Here is an 18,946-nt window from a genome sequence, read left to right as displayed (position 1 = left end):
TTGTTATCCACCTGAAGTCCAAATCGAAATTATTGACCTACAGCACCATAGTACACTGAAAAGCAAATATATGGAGCTTCTTATCTTATCTAATCATTATTTCCTATCTGGTTCATTTGCGGTTTTGCAGCTGAAGATGGTGGTTCGGTAAAACCATCGAAACTAGTCCTGTGAAAATTTGGTAAATATAACGCTGATTTTTGTTGTTTGACTTCTGAATTAGTATTTATTCGGCGTGTTATTGTGTCTTAAATATACGGAGCTTTTTTCTGCTACAAATGATGCAAATTATATTTTGGAAATTTGTACCAACAAGCAATTTTCGAAATTTACACGACCTGGTTTTCAGATATTGTTGTAACTTTGGATCAACATATGTTTCTAAACAAATGTTTTCTATTATGAACATAAGATCAAAATATTGTTCAAAATTAACTGATATACACTTTAAAGACCTAATTTTGTTAGCATCTTCAAGAATTAATCTTAAGATAAGATGATTTGATAAAATAATTACCAATTCAAAAACTACATTAATTAAGAACTGAAAATTAAATAATTATTTAGAGTTGAATATTTCAAGTTATTCATTTTTATCTTATACATAACTGACTGAACCTTTAAAAATGTTTGTTAACAATAAGACATATTTTGTACGTTTGTTTTATGCGCCGTCCAGAAGAATTCATAGGAGGCAATGGTGACCCACCTATTAAGTGCCTCCATAACAAAGAGACCACCACTTCCGGCCTTAGTAGTGGCCAATAAATGATAAAAACCCGTCACTGAAACTAAAACCAAAGAAAAAAACTTTTGTTTTATTTAATTATGCAATTTTTTATATCTCCACTACTCAGACTTACGTAAAAAAAAAAAAAAAAAAAAAAAAAAAAAACTTTCTATTTGCTTAAAAATCACATAATCAGCCTATAAATAAAATTTTTCACCATTTTATACTTTTTAGTACGTTGGGAAAGTTGGAAGCAGCATGGATAATTTTTTTCCCCAGGTAGTGGCACTCTTTCCAAAATGTTTGGCCACCTCTGGTCTAGAAGCTATTCCCTCTGTTTTAGTCCTGATAGAGAAATAACTGGAAAAAAAATCCGTACCTTTTAAAGAAATCCTCAAATGCTGTTCTTATAGGCTAGATTTCCTGTTGTATCAAGCTGATAGATTATGTAATTGACCAAAAATTTGAATAACTTGCTCATAACCTGTTGATCTAAAAGATACCGTAAAATTTGCATATTGCTGCAACAAACTTTTTACAGTGTTTCACTTTCTTTCTGTGAAAATAAAAGAGTATTTTTTATGTTTTTTGTTATGTCGGTTCTCACTTATTGTGCAATCAAAGTATAGGGTGGGCCAAATGAGACCTACTAATGTTAAACACGGATAACTCTTGTAATAATCATTTATTTTGATTAATTTTTTTATACATTAAATATATTTTATGGAAATTATGTATGAAATATGACATCAGAGAAATGTCCAGTATTTTTCTCGATACAAAGATTGGCTCTTTTTAACGCGCTTTCCATTGTTTGTTGACATAACCATTTAAATGGAAATACGCTTCATCCGACATCAAAACATTGTTTAAAAATTCAATTTGTGTGGCTAATAAAACGAATAAAGGTTAACCAAACTCTTAATCATGAAGGCTGTGGGAGCTGATTTTGAATTAAAATATTGCCGATATTTACGCTGCGTCGTAACAATTGACCGTTGACAAGAATAGAAAACGCCATAGTTTTAATGCGTTGTTTTGTATTGTATGGTTCCATAATAATTTCCAAGAATTCAATTATAATCTACAAAAAGAAAAAATAATTACATCAAAAAATAAAAAAGTTATTTGTGTTTAACATTGGTAGGTCTTATTTGGCAAACCCGAATTTTTTTCTTCCCCCCTTTTATATATATATATATATATATATATATATATATACTCTTATGCCGGGCTGTCGCTGTAGAGCACGCGACGTTGCCGGCTCTCTGACTAAGTATTCCAGTAGGGCACAAGACGTTGAACAGTCTGTTCGGGGAGTGAGAAGGCGTCGGAAATGGGAAAAGGGGAGTGACCAGCGTCACAAGAAGAAAGAAAACCAAGAAAGCCGCACGCATGGAGAGGCTAAATACAAGTGGGTGTCTGGTAGTATTCAACCCGATTACTAGCCACATTAAATATAATTAATTTTTACTTAAAATTAAAAATGGTTTATAATTATTAAGTAAAGTTTTAGTTTTTAGGGGTGGTAAACTAAATGTGTTCAGAGAAACTTCCATTAAGTGCATATTAAATGTTGTAACGCAATTTTAAAAATTTCGTTAAATAGTAGCGCAATATGATAGATCATGTGATGAAAAGCAGAAAATCTTTCTGTACTTTATCAAGTATATCTCATAAAGAACATTTTTTTTAATGAAAGCAACAAGAAAAAATGTAATGAAGACGTAATGCCTTTCATCTTACCTCAAAAATCTAAAAGTTATAAATACTGGCAATTAAAAAACTATCCATAACTGAAATTGATTCGTAATAAAAATAAAAATATTAAGATAGCGTATTGAAAAGATGCCTCATCTCTAATTAATACTTGATACATTCCATTTCTGTGAAGATTTTTTCTGCTACATAAGCAGGTTAGTATTTTCCCACAATTGCCACCATGTGTATAACTAACTATACACTCCAGTTGTCAAAAACAATTTTCGTCATAAAGGCCAAATTTTGCATGCACCAGTAGAAGATATTTAAATTATTCCTCGCGCTTCATTTAAACTTATTTAAATCCCTCTTCGTGTATTATTTAAAGGTATTTAAGTACCTCACGTATTTTTGAAAATACTTAAATTCATCATATATTTTATGAAGAAATTTAAGCTCCTCATATTCCAAAAGTCTTTATATATGTAAGAGGTTGCTAACTTCTGTACATACGAAAGCCAACTTAGGGTGCATGCTGGTGCATAATTTCCTTGGCCTGAATTCAGAAGTAAAATGTTATGTACACTGGTTATTTCCAGAGTGTAGAGATAAGTTTTCAGATTTTATTATTTTTGCAATTATTCATTATTTTTGTAAGCAATTATTATATGACATATAATAATATAACATAAAACGTAAATATAAGATCATGCACAAAAATTCAGGCTATCATTTTGTGTATATTCTCAGCAAATATTTATGCTCTTAAATTTAAAAACTTCGCAGTGGGAAACGAAAGATAAATTTACTAAAATTCTACGGACCTCTTCAGTTTTAAAATGACGTTGGTTTTTCCATTAAGTCCTAAAGATTGTTTTCAGTGATTTGGTTTCTTTGCGATAATTTTTGTGTCTACATAATGGAAAAACTTTCAAGCACTGATGCAGTTTTCCTACTAAAACAGCGTGGTCGAAATATTTTTCTCGTTACTACAGTCTCTTGATGCCATTGTCGGTCTCTTCAACTAACTTTGGATAGCTCTCTTAAGACTATACAAAGCACTGTTTTTAGGAAAAAAACTGCACGAAAATAAGCCCGCATCAGGTAGTTTACAGTCAGTAATAAAAAATTTTTCTAATATTATCAGTGGCTGCATGAAGGCCGCAATTTGTCACTTTTGCTCTACATAATAAACCTAATTATAACTGATGAGTTCATTCCTCAGAACTATAGCTGAAGGGATCAGACTTAATTATTCACAGATAAGCGAACCCTTTTGTATTCCCTTCGTAAATAATGGAAATGTGATACATTTTATGTATTTGAACATCGCAAATCGCAGTTAGAGAATATTATCACCTTCATCTACTTTCTTTACAAAATCTTATTTGCTAATTTATTCCCTGAATTTTTGCACCATTTTACTTCGTTGATAACCGATTAGTTGATTTCTCTAACAAGACATTTTAGTGACATGCAAACTTTTGAATATCACATGTTTATGTTGCCATAATGCTATTTTTATGTAATGCAAATATATTTCAAATTTAGAATATTTTGATATAATTTCAAATATATTTCAACTTTTAACTATTTCAGCTTCATTTATAGAAAAGATTTGTTAAATTTTATATAAAATGTATCTTAAAAACAGAGCACTATGAAAATTTGTAGGCAGATAATTACCTTTTTTGATGAATTGATATCAATGAAAGTTAATTAACGGAGGTCTGCCTGTATTCAATGCATTCCATTCTTTACAGATCTTTAAAGTAAGTCCAAACAACGAATATCTAAAAACAGGAGCAATGTGAAAATGAAAAGACGCCCTTAAGTATATTTCTATTCTTTAAAAATACTATGTTTCTTAACAACTGCTCTAGCCAATAATGTAGATTAATATCGAAATATTTACAGGTTACACATCCGGATTTAGACATACCACTTGGGAAAAACACTTTGAAATAAATTTTCATGTTCGCAGAAAATTTTATGAAAGAAAATGGACCAATATTCTTGAAATAATAAAATATGTATTTTTTATCGAAATATGTAAAAAGTGTTTTCTAAAATATCCATTCTTCTTTAGCTTCGTTTTGTAAAGCATTATTCAAACAATTCAGTAAATGCTTGTAGAAACTGAATGCGGTAAGCTTCATTTTATTAGGTAAAGAAGAGAAAGAATAACTGTAAAATTTACGGATTCTTATGCTTTAGATTTTACCGATGTAGCACATATAGTTTGTTTCTAAATAAACTTAAAATATTAAAAATGAAATGAGATCTTAAACTGAGTTAGATAACGGGTTTGTAATTTGCAACTTACCTCGAATTATATTATCCCAAAGAACTTGGATGTAGTCGTCCCTGTCAGGACGAGATTGCTCGTGTAAGAAACCCAATGCATGCATCATTTCGTGCATAATTACGCCTTTCTTCATGCAGCTAGGTGATTCTAATGACATCGATTGGACACCACCCATTCGGCCGAGTTCAGAAAAGCACCTAGATAAAAAATAAAAGAGAGAGAGAGATGGGCTCATCCTTGGAATGAATAGAAATGTAAAAAATGATGTTTTAATAGTTTTAAATCATTCCATATTTACAATATTAAGAGTCAACATTAAGGACAGTGCATACAAAATTTTATTGTGATTTTTTGGTTTCCTAAAATTGTCGCGATTTCTAATGCCATCTTTAAAAATGCTTTTGAAGTCAATGATTGTTTATACCTACAGTGATACAGAATTTTTGGTTTCTTGGCATGCTATTGGATAATAGACAAACATAAAAAAGAGTAGCATCATGAAACTAAGGAATGTTGCAAATCATTGAAATGTTACAAGTTTGGGGTTATTTTCAATGCATATTTAAAAGATACAAAATTTCGTGTGAGTACTATTAAAAACCCATTACTGGGAAGATATTCACAAATTTTTAAAGACTTCGTTACTTTCATTATCCAGAACTTTAAATTATAAAACAAAGGGATGTAATGTTTTATTGTGGTTTTTCTAAATACACCTATGGTAAAATTCTGGTGTCTCGCCCACTTATACCAGTACCTGTGGACTTTTTATATAAAAGATATAAAATTTTTCTTTACATTGAAAGCTTAAAAGATTATCAAAAATGCTACAAGCTATGCAGCATATTATTCTTCGAAAGTTTTTAAATACTTCTGTCTGCTTTACAAAGTAGTAAACATAAGATGAGAAGAACACTTTAGAATACTGGTTGTTTAGAAGCAATGAAAATATTGTTAATATTTAAATCACGATTTAAAAAATCACGATTTATTAAACTGAAGTTCTTTTTAAACAATCTAAAAATCGCATAAATTCTTACAATGCCCCTTACTGTCCACTAGCAATTAGTGAAGAAGACCTGAAAATATTTCTGGTAGATGACCAAGTAGGTTTTTAAGCTCACATAGTACCCCCGTACAATATCAAAGAAACCTAGAGAGGATTTTTTTCTTGGATATACAAGGACATGCTATTAAAAACTTAGATGCATTTATGTAGGAAGTTAAGGGGTTATATCAGAGTGCTCTGGGGATGTGGTAAAATAAATTTTAAATCCTGTTTATATTCCTACACTTTCAACGGGATAAAGCTAGATGTCTAGGGATATACTGGGATATGACATTGTTAATGCCACTTGTGACTTCACATCTTATAAATACTCAGGCGGATATGTTTGTTAAGTTAGGTGAATATTATTGAGTCATTAAAAACGTTTGCTGAGCACGTGAGCAGCATCTATCAACAGGAAATATCTAGAACAGTGACTCTCAATCATTTTTGCTTGATGCAGCACTTTCATTTTTGCTTAGACGATGATTCCCCCCTCCTTCTCAAAACACGAAAAATGCATACGTACTTATTTAAATTTAGATTACTTTTAATGTGCTCTGTAAATTAAACTTGAAATAGTATAGAAAATATTTAGTAATACCACAGAATAAAAATGTTTCTTATATTCATAAAATAAAACTAATTACTTATCAGTTAAATAAAAGGCTGTCCGCAACCCCCCAAAACTGTGAAATTCTTCCGTAGGGGAACTTTTTCCCTGGTTGAGAACTCCTGGTCTAGACTAAAGCTATCCAAAAATACCAGCTCATATCATGAAAATCAATTACTACGTTTCACTTAACTAAAACTAACTGAGAACATCCTAAGTCTCTCTAAAAATTGTTATGCCATACTTTCAAAGTCACTAGTGCAAGCAAATCACATTTAAATATACCAATAGTTGTCTCGACAGTATTTCCAAAAACTCTGCATCCAAATGGTCAAAAAAGTCTAGGGATATACTGGGATATGACATTGTTAATGCCACTTGTGACTTCACATCTTATAAACACTCAGGCGGATATGTTTGTTAAGTTAGGTGAATATTATTGAGTCATTAAAAACGTTTGCTGAGCACGTGAGCAGCATCTATCAACAGGAAATATCTAGATTATTCTACACTAAAATGTTTGTGAAAATTGAAACACCATGAAAGAATTATGCAAATTGAACCAAACTGATATGAAATGTAAAGTGAGGTAAGACATGCAAATGATTAGACTTACAAACCGATTTCACATACGTGGAATGAAAACTGGGCTCTTGTTCCATGTATATAAAGGACTAAAGTTGAAATCTATTTATTGTCCTCTGCGATGAACATTTAATTAGTGGTCATACGCCTTATACCAACAACTAACGGAGTTGGAATGAGGCTTTATTGTCGGTGTTATTACTAAAACATAGTCTTATCATTAAATATCATTAAAATAAAAATACTTCCTTCACTCATCCCAAATACCGAGCAATCCAGAAAAACTAAAGACAAAACTTGCTCACTTACCTGGGTAGTGTGATGTTGAATCTGTAATAAAAACTCTAAGAAGTTGATTTATCTAATTATATTCTCTCTATACTACAAAATATATACATTTTTAAACAATTGTTGGGAAATGAAAGTTATTACACATCTTAATCAGTTCACGTCACGAGGTCGAAAGGGGAAAACCCTTTTCTTCTTCCTACTTCAATGACAGCCAACGCCATCTGTGTCTCGTACATCAAAATGAAGAGATTTGTTTTTAATATTTGTTAGATACAACTAATCAGTTTCACAACACTCCCACCTTTTTGATTTTCCTTCTGAAAATCAAAAATCAAATAATGGTATCCTTAGTACAGGAACACACTTCTAGGGTACAGTTTACGTACAGGACGAATCAGTATGCCATTTCTAGTTTTCACTTTTACAACTCTTACACGTCCATCTCTGCTTGTACAAAGTTCTTGGACACGAGCAATTGGCCAGTTCACTCTTTTAAAGTTCTCACAACCTATTAGCACGATGTCTCCAACTTTTAATTCACAGTCCGTCTGTCCATGCTTTTGTACTAACTGTCCAAGGTACTCCTTGCGGAAACGGCTACGAAATTGTTCTCGAAGTTCCTGGCAGAAACGCTGACGAGCCAAGAGTTTATTTCGATCTAAAGCTGCCAAATCTGCTGTACCTGAAGCCTTAATGTCCTGTAAGAACATGGAAGGCGTTAATGGTAGAAGATCCTCAGAGTCATTTGACACATAAGTAAGTGGTCGACAGTTTATTACGACTTCCTCATCACAGATAACGGTGAGTAACTCTTCGTAATTGACTGCAGCTTGTCCTAAGACTCTCACAATCAAATTCTTGGCTGTGCGGATTAGACGCTCCCACCATCCGCCCCACCAAGCAGCAGTGGGCGGAATGAACTTCCAAGTGATGGGATGCAAAGTTTCCTGAGCAATTACCTTTACCCAGTCAACCTTTTTCAGCAATGCAGATGTACCGACGAAATTTGTGCCGTTGTCTGAATAAACTGTAGATGGCCGACCTCTTCTGGCTATGAACCGACGAAACGCTTGAATGAAGCATTCGGTACTTACGGATGTCACTAGTTCCAAATGTACACATCTATATACAGCACACGTAAACAGTACTACCCAGGTTTTGTTTTTATTTTTGAGAATCAGAGGGCCACATAAATCTATGCCGGTAACTTCAAATGCGAAAGCATCTCGAACTCTGTCTAATGGTAATTGAATGGGTGCAGTAGTTGGAGGTTTTGCTGAAAATCGTTTACAACGGACGCACTGTTTCACCACCGATCTAATTCGGCGTCTTGCACCAATGATCCAGAATTCTTCTCTAATTATAACAGTTAATGCTTGTACGCCGGCATGAGAATGCTTTAAATGGTAATCTCTAATTAAACAGTCAACAGTATAATGCTTAGAAGGTAATAAAATCGGGTACCGGAAAGCATAAGAATCATCTCGTTCGGTGATTTTCGTTTTTACTCTTCTTAAGCCACTCTGATCTCGTAGGGTCAAAAGATCATTGATGGAATCTCCAGTCTCTGGAAAACTCTCCCCCTGAACAAGTGAAAGAAGTATAATTTTAGATTCCTTTATCTCGGAAGCAGACAGAAAAGGCTCTTTATTTACAATTTTCTTTTGACAATTTTTGATAAATCTCTTTATCCAACCTAAAACTCTTAACATTTTTGAAAATTTAGAAAACTTCTCACACCACTTAACTTTATTCGCTTTTGCAGTTATACTAAGATTTACATTTAAATTTATGCCTTTCCTGCGCTCTGAAAAAACTAAAGTTTCATTTGGCTTAACCTCTAATTTTGGCCAGCTATCTCTAGGGTCTTTGAGCCAAACAGGCCCTCTCCACCAATTTAATTCGAAAAACTGAAGAGGGGAACAACCACGAGAAGGTAAATCAGCTGGGTTAGAATGAACCTGTACATATATGACCACTGATTTGCTTTAGTGAAAGCGCAAATTTCCTTCACGCGATTGCCCACAAAAGTCCCCCACGCATCATTTCTTTGAATCCAAGATATCGCCGTGGTGGAATCGGTCCAAAAATATTTCGGGATGTCATCTAATGTAAGAGCTTCTGTCACATATTTGGAAAGACGCACGCCCAAAAGACAGGCCATGAGTTCTAGACGGGGAATAGTAAGTTCTTTTACGGGTGCGACTCTTGACTTAGCCATTACAAAACTGACTAATGTTTCTTCTTTAGTTTCGCATCTCAAAAATATTACCGTGGCATAAGCATGCTGGCTAGCATCACAAAATACATGAAGTGTCCAGGAACTTCTATCTCCAAAACCTATACGTCGCGGTATTCTCAACTTATTTAAAATTTGTAATTTATTATACCACTTCGAAAATTTACTTCTGATACTATCTGGTAATGGAGTATCCCAGTCTGCTTTTATCGCCCAAATTTCCTGTAGCAGTAACTTTGCAGGCAATAAAACAGGTGTCAAGAAACCCAAACGATCAAACATTGTCTGCGTTACTGACAAAAACCTCTCTTTTAGACAAATTATCCGAAACCAATACAGTCTTAATTTCAATATAAAGGTTATCTTCTATTCTGTCCCACATAATTCCTAAAACTGGTACAGAATTCTTTATTGTGGACTCAGGGCACAAAGTACTTTGGGTTAGTTCCACATCTTTTTCTACTGGGCCATAGGTCCACATACGTAAGTCCATTTTTGCTTCAGCTAACATTTCAGTAGAATATTTCACAAAATTCTTAAGCTCCTTTTCGGTATCAACAGAAGTCACACAATTATCAATATAAAAGGATTTATTTAATTTCTGAGCAATAGAACTTCGTTCCTTTGGTACTTGTGCCAAATGAACTGAAATAACCGCTCCTAAAAGGGCTAGACCTTACTCCAAAAACTACCTTCGTATGGCGGAAAACCTTCAGTACATTATCTTTCTCCCACCATAAAAATCTTAAAAAGTCCCTATCTTCTTTCCGTAATTCAATCTGTAAAAATGCACGCCGGATATCAGAGGTTACGCCAATGCATTTTTCTCTAAATCTTAACAAAATTGAAGGGATTTCTTCTATTAAATTTGGTCCTTTTACTAAGTAATCATTAAGGGAGGGCGATCTATTAACTTTACATGATGCGTCAAAAACAGGTCTTATCTTAGTTGAGACACTGTCTGGTTTAAATACTGGGTGATGCGGTAAGTAGTGCCCTTTATAATTCAGTGCATTGTCTGGTACTATTTCAATTACACCCTCCTCCATCCATTCATTAAAAATTCTATCATATTCTTCATATTTATGTAAAGACTTGAGTTTTCGGGTGGCACTGAACAATCTTTTTTCTGCTACATGACGATTTGATGGCAATTCTGCGTTATATACTAACCAAGGTAATCCGACACAATAACGACCATCTTCGTTTCTGGAAAGAGAGTTTAAAAATTGTTCGTGGGCAATTTCTTCCTCAGCAGCGTTAGTTGAATTCTGGTGAGCATCTAATATTCCGATCGTTTCTAACTCCAAAGATCGGAGATTTTAAAGTCGTGACCTACTAAACTTGCACACAAAATGGAAGCATCTTTATCTTTGTGATTAACAAATTCCTCCGATACACCACAAACTGTCCAACCAAGTTTTGTACAAACTGCTGTTAGTCCTCCTTTTAATTGTTTTACTGATCCCGTGAGAATTTTTCCATAAATATCACTACCGATGAGCATTTCTATTTTTGGACAATCTGCTCCCAGATCCGACAACCAAATGTTGTTTCGTTTTAATTCTTTTAATATCGGATCCTTGGGTACCCGAGGTATATCCCCACATATTATGTCTTGATCTAAAAATTCAAATTCTAGATCTGAATACTTACGCGGACTGGCTGAACATAATTTTACCAAATATTTGTTATGCATCTTTGCCTCTGTTCTGGCCCCTCCAAATAAAGTAAGAGCAACATTTTCTTTGGAAATAATTGGTAACCCCAATTCAGTGGCTAATGATTTCAAAATATACGATTTCTAGGAACCGCAATCTAAGAGTACTCTAACATCTTTATGCTTTTTGACACCAGCTACTCTTACGCATAAAGTCATTAAAGCTACGTCAGCGGTACAAGTTTGCCTGGCTGTAGCCGTATGTATGTTGTCTATTTCTGATTTTTCTGTAGGAAGTTCAGTTTCATTATTAATGTCCGGACACAAAATAACTGAGTGTGATTTACCACAAACAAAACACCTAACAAACTGTTTACAGAACTTTGCCATATGATTTGGTTCCAAGCATTTTAAACAGCATTTTTTCTCCTTAACTTTAGAAATCCTTTCATTAAGAGATAATGAACGCGCATCGTAACAATTTTACTATCATGCATTTTACCACAAAAAATACATGCATGTTCTCTGGTTGTAAGAAAACCTGTGGCAGTGGGAACATTTCCCTGTTTCTTAAATTTAAATTTACCTTTTGTTTCCCTCTTTGCTTTATCATGATATCCTTCTTTACGACTAACACCATCGAGTCCATTACGCGCCCATTTTAATCTCTCCTCACCCTCCCCTTCAGACTTTAAAAATTTCATTAAGTTGGTAAGGCGAGAAAGATCAGTTCCTTCAGGCTGGTTAAAGAGCGAACTCCTTTGCCACACCTTTAAAACATCCTCAGTGAGACACGATTCCACTATCGGAAATAACCACGATGTGTTTTCGCTCGATTTAAGACCTAAAGACTCTAAGGCTCTCAACTGAGCTTCAATTTTATCATACAGTTTATCAAGAGGTAATTTATCCTTTTGATCTGCCTTCACATTAGAAACAATTAATTTAATTTGTTCCCTAACATACACTTCTACTAATAATTCAGGTTTCACAAAACGTTCCTTCAAAGCTAAAACAGCTTTATCATAATTTTCCGAAGTCACCGGATAGCTTTCAATGAATTCTTTAGCACGTGATCCGGGCTTCATACACTGAATCAAATAGGAAAATTTGTCACTTTCGTATAAATCAGGGTCAGTGTGAATTTTCTCAAACTGCGACCAAAACGGTAACCAATTTATCAATTCCCCATCAAACTTCTTAAGTTCGATTTTCGGAAGTCTATACTGTTTAATCTTACTAAAACAAATACCAGCACCATCATTTGGTCTTGTTTCTAAATTGATTTCATCTGAAAATTGCAATTTTTCATTAATTTGCCGAGTTAGTGTTATGAAATCATCAGAATACACCTCGCGACTTTCGATTTCTTTAGTAACATCATTCTCTAAAGTTTCCCCGTCTTCAGCTAACAAATCAAGAATTTTATCATCTACATTTTTTATATCTGAATATACATTTTGTAGTTTAGTAAGTTTACCTCGTACTAAATCTACAGAAAAAACTTCTTTTACAAATTCCGTTTTTAAAATATTAGCAGTTTTTGCAAAAGAAGTGCGTAAACCTGCCCGTTTAAGTTTCAGAGCCTTTAAAGCTTCCATAGTTAACTTTCAAAATAAAACAAACTTTCAAAATAAAACAAACTGCTTTACAAAAAATAGTTTCGAATTTAAACTTAATTATGCTTTAATACATCAAAAACTATCTATAACCATTAAAATATTTTTTTTTAAGTTTATTTCTTAGTCCTGTCACGGGATGCCACTTTTTGTTATTACTAAAACATAGTCTTATCATTAAATATCATTAAAATAAAAATACTTCCTTCACTCATCCCAGATACCGAGCAATCCAGAAAAACTAAAGACAAAACTTGCTCACTTACCTGGGTAGTGTGATGTTGAATCTGTAATAAAAACTCTAAGAAGTTGATTTATCTAATTATATTCTCTCTATACTACAAAATATATACATATTTTAACAATTGTTGGGAAATGTTTCTGGCCCCGAAAGTTATTACACATCTTAATCAGTTCACGTCACGAGGTCGAAAGGGAAAACCCTTTTTTTCTTCCTACTTCAATGACAGCCAACGCCATCTGTGTCTCGTACATCAAAATGAAGAGATTTGTTTTTAATATTTGTTAGATACAACTAATCAGTTTCACAGTCGGTAAACGAGAGGGTGGACTTTCGTATCGAGCAATTGCAGTCCGTACTCAGCGCAATGCCACAATAATGATGCGTATTTCGAACAAATGGACACAGAACCACACAAGGCGAAATCCTGGCAGTGGGGTACGCAATAGCATAACGGCACGGGATGATAGACACCTCATCCGTATGGTCCTGACGGATCGTACTTCATCTTTTCGTGTGTTACACAACGTTGGAGCACGGCGACAGGTGTGTTGTCTATCTCCACAGTTCGTGGTCGTCTGCTGCAGCAAAGACTGCGTGCAAGGGTTTCTGTATGCAGGATTCCCCTGTGGCTGAATCACAGACGCCTCCTACTTCAATGGGCATGCCAACAAAGTGGGTGGGCCCCCTGTGGCAACAAGTCGTTTTCTCCCATGAATCTTTCTGCAGTCTGGAGTACAGTGATGGAGAGTACGCGTCAAACGTTACAAAAGAAACTTCTGCCCCACAGCGTGTTATCCAGCAACATACCGCAAAAACGGCTGGCATCATGGTGTGAGAAGTTATAGGGTATAATTGTTGATCCCATCTAGTGCAGATTGCAGGCAACCTCAACAGTGATGGTTGCATAAGGGAGGTTCTGGAGCCAGAATGCCGGACGCAGTATTGCAGCAGGATAATGCCCGTGCACATGTTTCTCAGATTGCATAAGCCTTCTTTAGGATTCTTTAAGCATAACAGGTTCCACTTCTTCGGTGGTCTCCTTTTTTCCTTGATATGTCGCCCACTGAGCATGCCTAGGATTTCATAGGTCGGCGATTTTCTTGTACAGTTGGGGCACACACTAAGCCTGAATTTTGGAGTCAGGTGGAAACCACATGGAACACCATTCCCCATGTTTACATTCAGAACCTGCATGATTCAATTCCACGACGTCTACAGGCTCTCATCGCTTCTCGTGGCGGACACGCAAAGTTCTGATTTCTGACGTTCATTTTTCTTTGTCTTTTTTGGGGGGGGTTGTAAATTTGACCGTTTATTTGTACTACTGTCAGTAATATGTGGAATAAATTTTATTCATTTCTGACAACTCCTTCGTGGTGTTGCATTTTTTACAAACATTAGTGTATATTTCAATTTCAGTGTCCCTGACGAACCTTTTCCAACCGAATCAGAGATGACTGCCTTTTTCTTTCAGGATTGTGAGGAAAAAAACGTCAGATTTCATCTAAAATACATTGTTATTGTTTGCTCCGTTTTCGAAGTCATGTGCAGCAGATATTCACTGAATCAAAACAAATGATTAGTAGCACAGAAAATTCTGCCGTAAACAAATGATATTTTAGGAGAAGCAAGTTAAGAGGACATAGTAATAAATGCTGTCAATTATCGTCTGACAGATTTCTTGATAAACAAAAAATTAATCCCAAATCTTTATAGACGCATTGTATGTAACCGTATATTAGGTTAGAAGTCCTAAATGTGTAATAAAAATAACAAAAATCGCTTTACTTTTTGAGAACCGATAGTCTACAATAGTAATATTTTACTTTTTAAAGGAAAGGAAACATGTTTTTATATTGTCAAATTCAAAATTGTCAGTTTAGACGCGGATTTTGGTAACAGAAAAAACAACATGCTTTCTTCATCAGAAATTTAAAGAAGCCGAAACGTTCATTTCATAGGTCTTTCCCTGTAAATCTTCATCTGAAAATAAAAAAAATATCTTATGTCTCTTACAATAAAGAATTTTCGTTAATAAGGAACAAGCTTACAATTTTTTTATTGTTGTTCTTGTCTGCTATCTATCTATAGTTCCGGGACATATACCAAACTGAATCTTTTAAGTCTTTAAACCATATTAAATCCTTATACAAAAAGAAACATATACTTACAGATAAAACATCCACATTCGCCTAATCAAGATGTAAAGAAGGGTCAATCAGTTCCGACCTCCTGTTTCTGTAAACCTTTTAAGTCAGTCAAGGTCGTCCTTACGAAAAGAGGATGTAATGTTTAAGCTACGTTTTATCGAGGCTTATGGAAGAGAAGTTAATACCTTCTTTCATGATAACAGTATTTTGGATGTGTATGGGTTATCTTCTCTTTCTTTAAGAAACTTGGACTTTTTTCAGTATACTTTAAGAGCTTCAGACTTTACATCGGTTACAACTCCTAGACATATCACATATCCCTTAATAGCATTTTAGTTATATAAGTCGTTTAAATGTATTATACTGCAATTAGTAGAAAAATCACATATTATTGTTAAAAACAAAAAAAAAACTCGAGTTAGGCATAATTTAAACAAAACTTGCCAATTAATAACAGCAAGTTAACAACATTTTTCTTTAAAATATTATTTTTTTTTTCTATTGTAAGTAAAATAGGATGAATGGGATGAAATTATATACTTTCATTTTTCAGTTAGCACACTAGGTAATAGGGCCGATTTCGGGAAAAAGGGGGCAAGATGGTGCAAAGCTTGGGGGGGCAAGTTTAAGGGGGCGAAATAATTATAAAATGAACATATTATCAATTATTTCACTATTTCACATCCAGAGTACTATTTTCAGTATACTGAAGCACATTACCATTGCAAACAGATATCTGGAAGTGCGACTGCAATAAAATGGTAATATAAACGCAATTTACTTAGGAACAGCTTGTGATTATAACAAATATAAAAAAAAGTCGAATTCGTTATTAATTGACCTGAAAGTAACAATATAAAATAAGAACTTTTTCGATTGAAAATTATAATGCATTACAACTAAGCACTGCTAAAAAGAGTAAAGCTAAATTACATAAAAAAATCACTGCTTATTTCAATATTTATAAAAATCTCGAGCTAATTCATTTCAAATTATTGTTTAGATACTTCGTTATTCACTTCATTAGTTCGACTTTTAAAATCATCTTATCGTTTATCGTATATTATATCGTAATTTTTGAAGAAGAAACGTAAGAAATCAGCTTGACCTCGCCTGGATTTGAAGTATGTCTTCCAACTGCTAGCAGGACGTCCTACCAAATACACCACGAGAACATACACAGGAAAATATGAAAAACCTTTATATTTTTCCCCACTTGGAGGTCAACTGGAGATATACTCAAAATGCATTCAACCAAATCCAGTTGGCGACGAATTATGATTCATCACATTTTTATTCAGATGCCACCATAAAGACTTTTAGGTTTTTTTCCGAAGCCAGGAAGCATGAAAAATCAACTATGACTTCTTCAAAATTAGAGTCACGGATCATTCAGTCGCTAGGTGCCCGAGGGAGTATGATATTTCCTTATAATTAAATTATCAGTAATGGCATAATTTTAAAATTTGTGCTGTGAACAAGTAATATTATGAGTTCGTCTATAGTTACCCTACCTATACTATTCCTTATTAGTTATATATTAGTTACCCTACCTATACTATTCCTTATTAGTTATATATTAGTTACCCTACCTATACTATTCCTTATTAGTTATATATTAGTTACCCTACCTATACTATTCCTTAGTAGTAAAATGAAATTTTAGACAATTCTTCTCTCATATTAAAATACTGAACTCTTTATGGCTTGTAGAGACATTAGGTATATTTTTGGAAGCAAAGGAAATGTAAAATGAGCAACCGCCTTCGCCGGGAATCGAACGACGGACCTGTGAAATACCGGCTCAGTGTGCTGACCACTACACCACAAAGGCACGAGAAATAACGTATATGTTCTTTACGCAAGAATGAGATTTTTGCTATTCTTGCGTTATAATTGGAAGCTACAGAGCTTGACTTTAATTTTAGATAAATTTTATGGAAATTTTAAAGGTTCGTGGAAAAAAAAAAGAAAGAGGATTTCTGAAGGATTTTAAAGTTGCAAAATCTACACAGTTTTACGGCAAAGTTTGTGGTTTGTTCAAGCATTGGTATATTCAATTCTGAAAAAAAAAAAAAAAAAAAAAAAAAATGCTGCTTGAAAGAAGGCTTGTGTTAAAAGTATTTATAAATACCCTTGTTCATTATAGATTTCCACATAATCGTCTTCGTCTGTTCTCTCCACCCATTTGATGCAGGTTTGTTTCTCGAATTCTTCAATCGCTGAACGTATAACTTCTTTATCACTTTCCGCTACCAGGAAAGAATAGAATAATGTATAAACTTATAACATGAAACAAACGAATACCTGTTACTGCATAAAATTATTAATATCGATTTTATACACTTCAGATTTCATATATCACGACTGACAGGGCTCGAGCACATTTATGACAGAACTATGTGTGTTTTGGAAAGTTACAATGATGCTTTATTTTCTGTAGGAACGGTTGATTGTGAGACATCAATATACAAAACGTTCATAGCCCAAATATTATACACATCTATCAAAACAATGAAGGGAACAATAGCCTCATTGTGTCTTACTATTTTATATATGAATCTAAATTGTAGAAATCTGTTGTAATAATAAAGTCATAAAAATTTGCAGCATAAAAACACTTAGCCAGCTAACGATTTTGTGCAACATTTTCAAAGACAAGATGGAAATTTTTATTTTAAGGAAAAAGATACACTGAACTCTCGAATGGCCTTCATGAACGATCCGTTTTCCAGATTAACCGTGAATCATTTGATAAATCAGTGGTTCTCAAACAATTCTGGTTCCCAGCGCTCTTCGGATATTCGAATTTTTCTCACGGTGCTTTAAGTCAAGCCCCTCTAATAGCTATAGCCTTTCATAAGATGCAGTTAGTTTAGAACAATTAAAAAACAAAAAAAAAAAAAAAAGGAAGACGTATTTCAAATTTAGAGAAAATTAAAATAAAATTTACCAAATAAATATATATTTTGGACATTCTCATGAATGAATAAATAATTTCCGATTTCCTAGCACTTCTTTTGAAATCTTGAATTCTAATTGCCGTCTATTTGCCTTTTCACACTTAGTTTCTTTCCTTTCAGATATTCCCTTTTTATTAGAGCGACCGTTAAAAAAATCCAGCCTTCCACAAATGCGTCATACATGTGTAAAGTGTTATGTTGACCTTATTACTTTAATTTCGCCAGCGTCCACAGGAATGCAAATTACTTAAAATATAAGTAAGGTTTTAAGGTTCTGGGTTTTCGAGCGATTGCTTGGCAGCATTAGGTTGACCTTTTTTCTGCTTACGTTCCTTCCTGTTGAATTTAACGCATTACTTTAAGCTTCTGTTAGCTGCTGCTGCTTCGCAGACAGCAATTGTAATTTTGTAATTAATGCAATTGTAATTTTGCAGCATTACAATTGACAGCATTACAATTACAAAATTACAATTGACAGCAATTGTAATTTTGTAATTATGTAATGTAATTTTGTAGTATGCATTCTATTTAATTTCAACGCGTATTTTGATTACCTGAGGAGTTTCGTTTCTGACAAACTATGAGTTTGTTTAACCTTCAGGTTGAGGTGTAATATACAGTTTTATTTTAACCTTGTAGTTAGAAGAAAGACGGAGCGAAAAATCAATTCTTACAGTCGATATATCGATATCGATAGACATTCATAGATATCGATTCTTACAGTCTCAGCCGTTACTTTTACATTCTGACTTTCCTAGCTTTGGTCCATGCAGTTCATATTTTTCTGTGAATATA

The 18,946-nt window shown here is 33.8% G+C and overlaps 1 protein-coding gene across 1 annotated transcript in view; it reads right to left on the bottom strand.

Annotated features, from left to right (window-relative positions):
- Window positions 1–18,946, bottom strand: part of LOC118197970 (astacin-like metalloendopeptidase) — a 41,880-nt gene that overhangs the window by 7,178 nt on the left and 15,756 nt on the right. Inside the window, exons 4-5 of the mRNA XM_035369543.2 lie at window positions 17,323–17,440; window positions 4,758–4,936 (exon numbers count right to left, since the gene is read on the bottom strand). Of these exons, the coding sequence (XP_035225434.1) occupies window positions 4,758–4,936; window positions 17,323–17,440 (297 nt within the window). The remainder of the gene's footprint in view (window positions 1–4,757; window positions 4,937–17,322; window positions 17,441–18,946) is intronic.

This window comes from Stegodyphus dumicola, chromosome 2 (assembly GCF_044657685.1).
Source record: "Stegodyphus dumicola isolate Sdum_Otavi_A_Nest chromosome 2, ASM4465768v1".
NCBI lineage: Eukaryota > Metazoa > Arthropoda > Arachnida > Araneae > Eresidae > Stegodyphus > Stegodyphus dumicola.
Note: the sequence above shows the minus strand (reverse complement) of the source record. Positions and strands in the feature narration are given on the sequence as shown.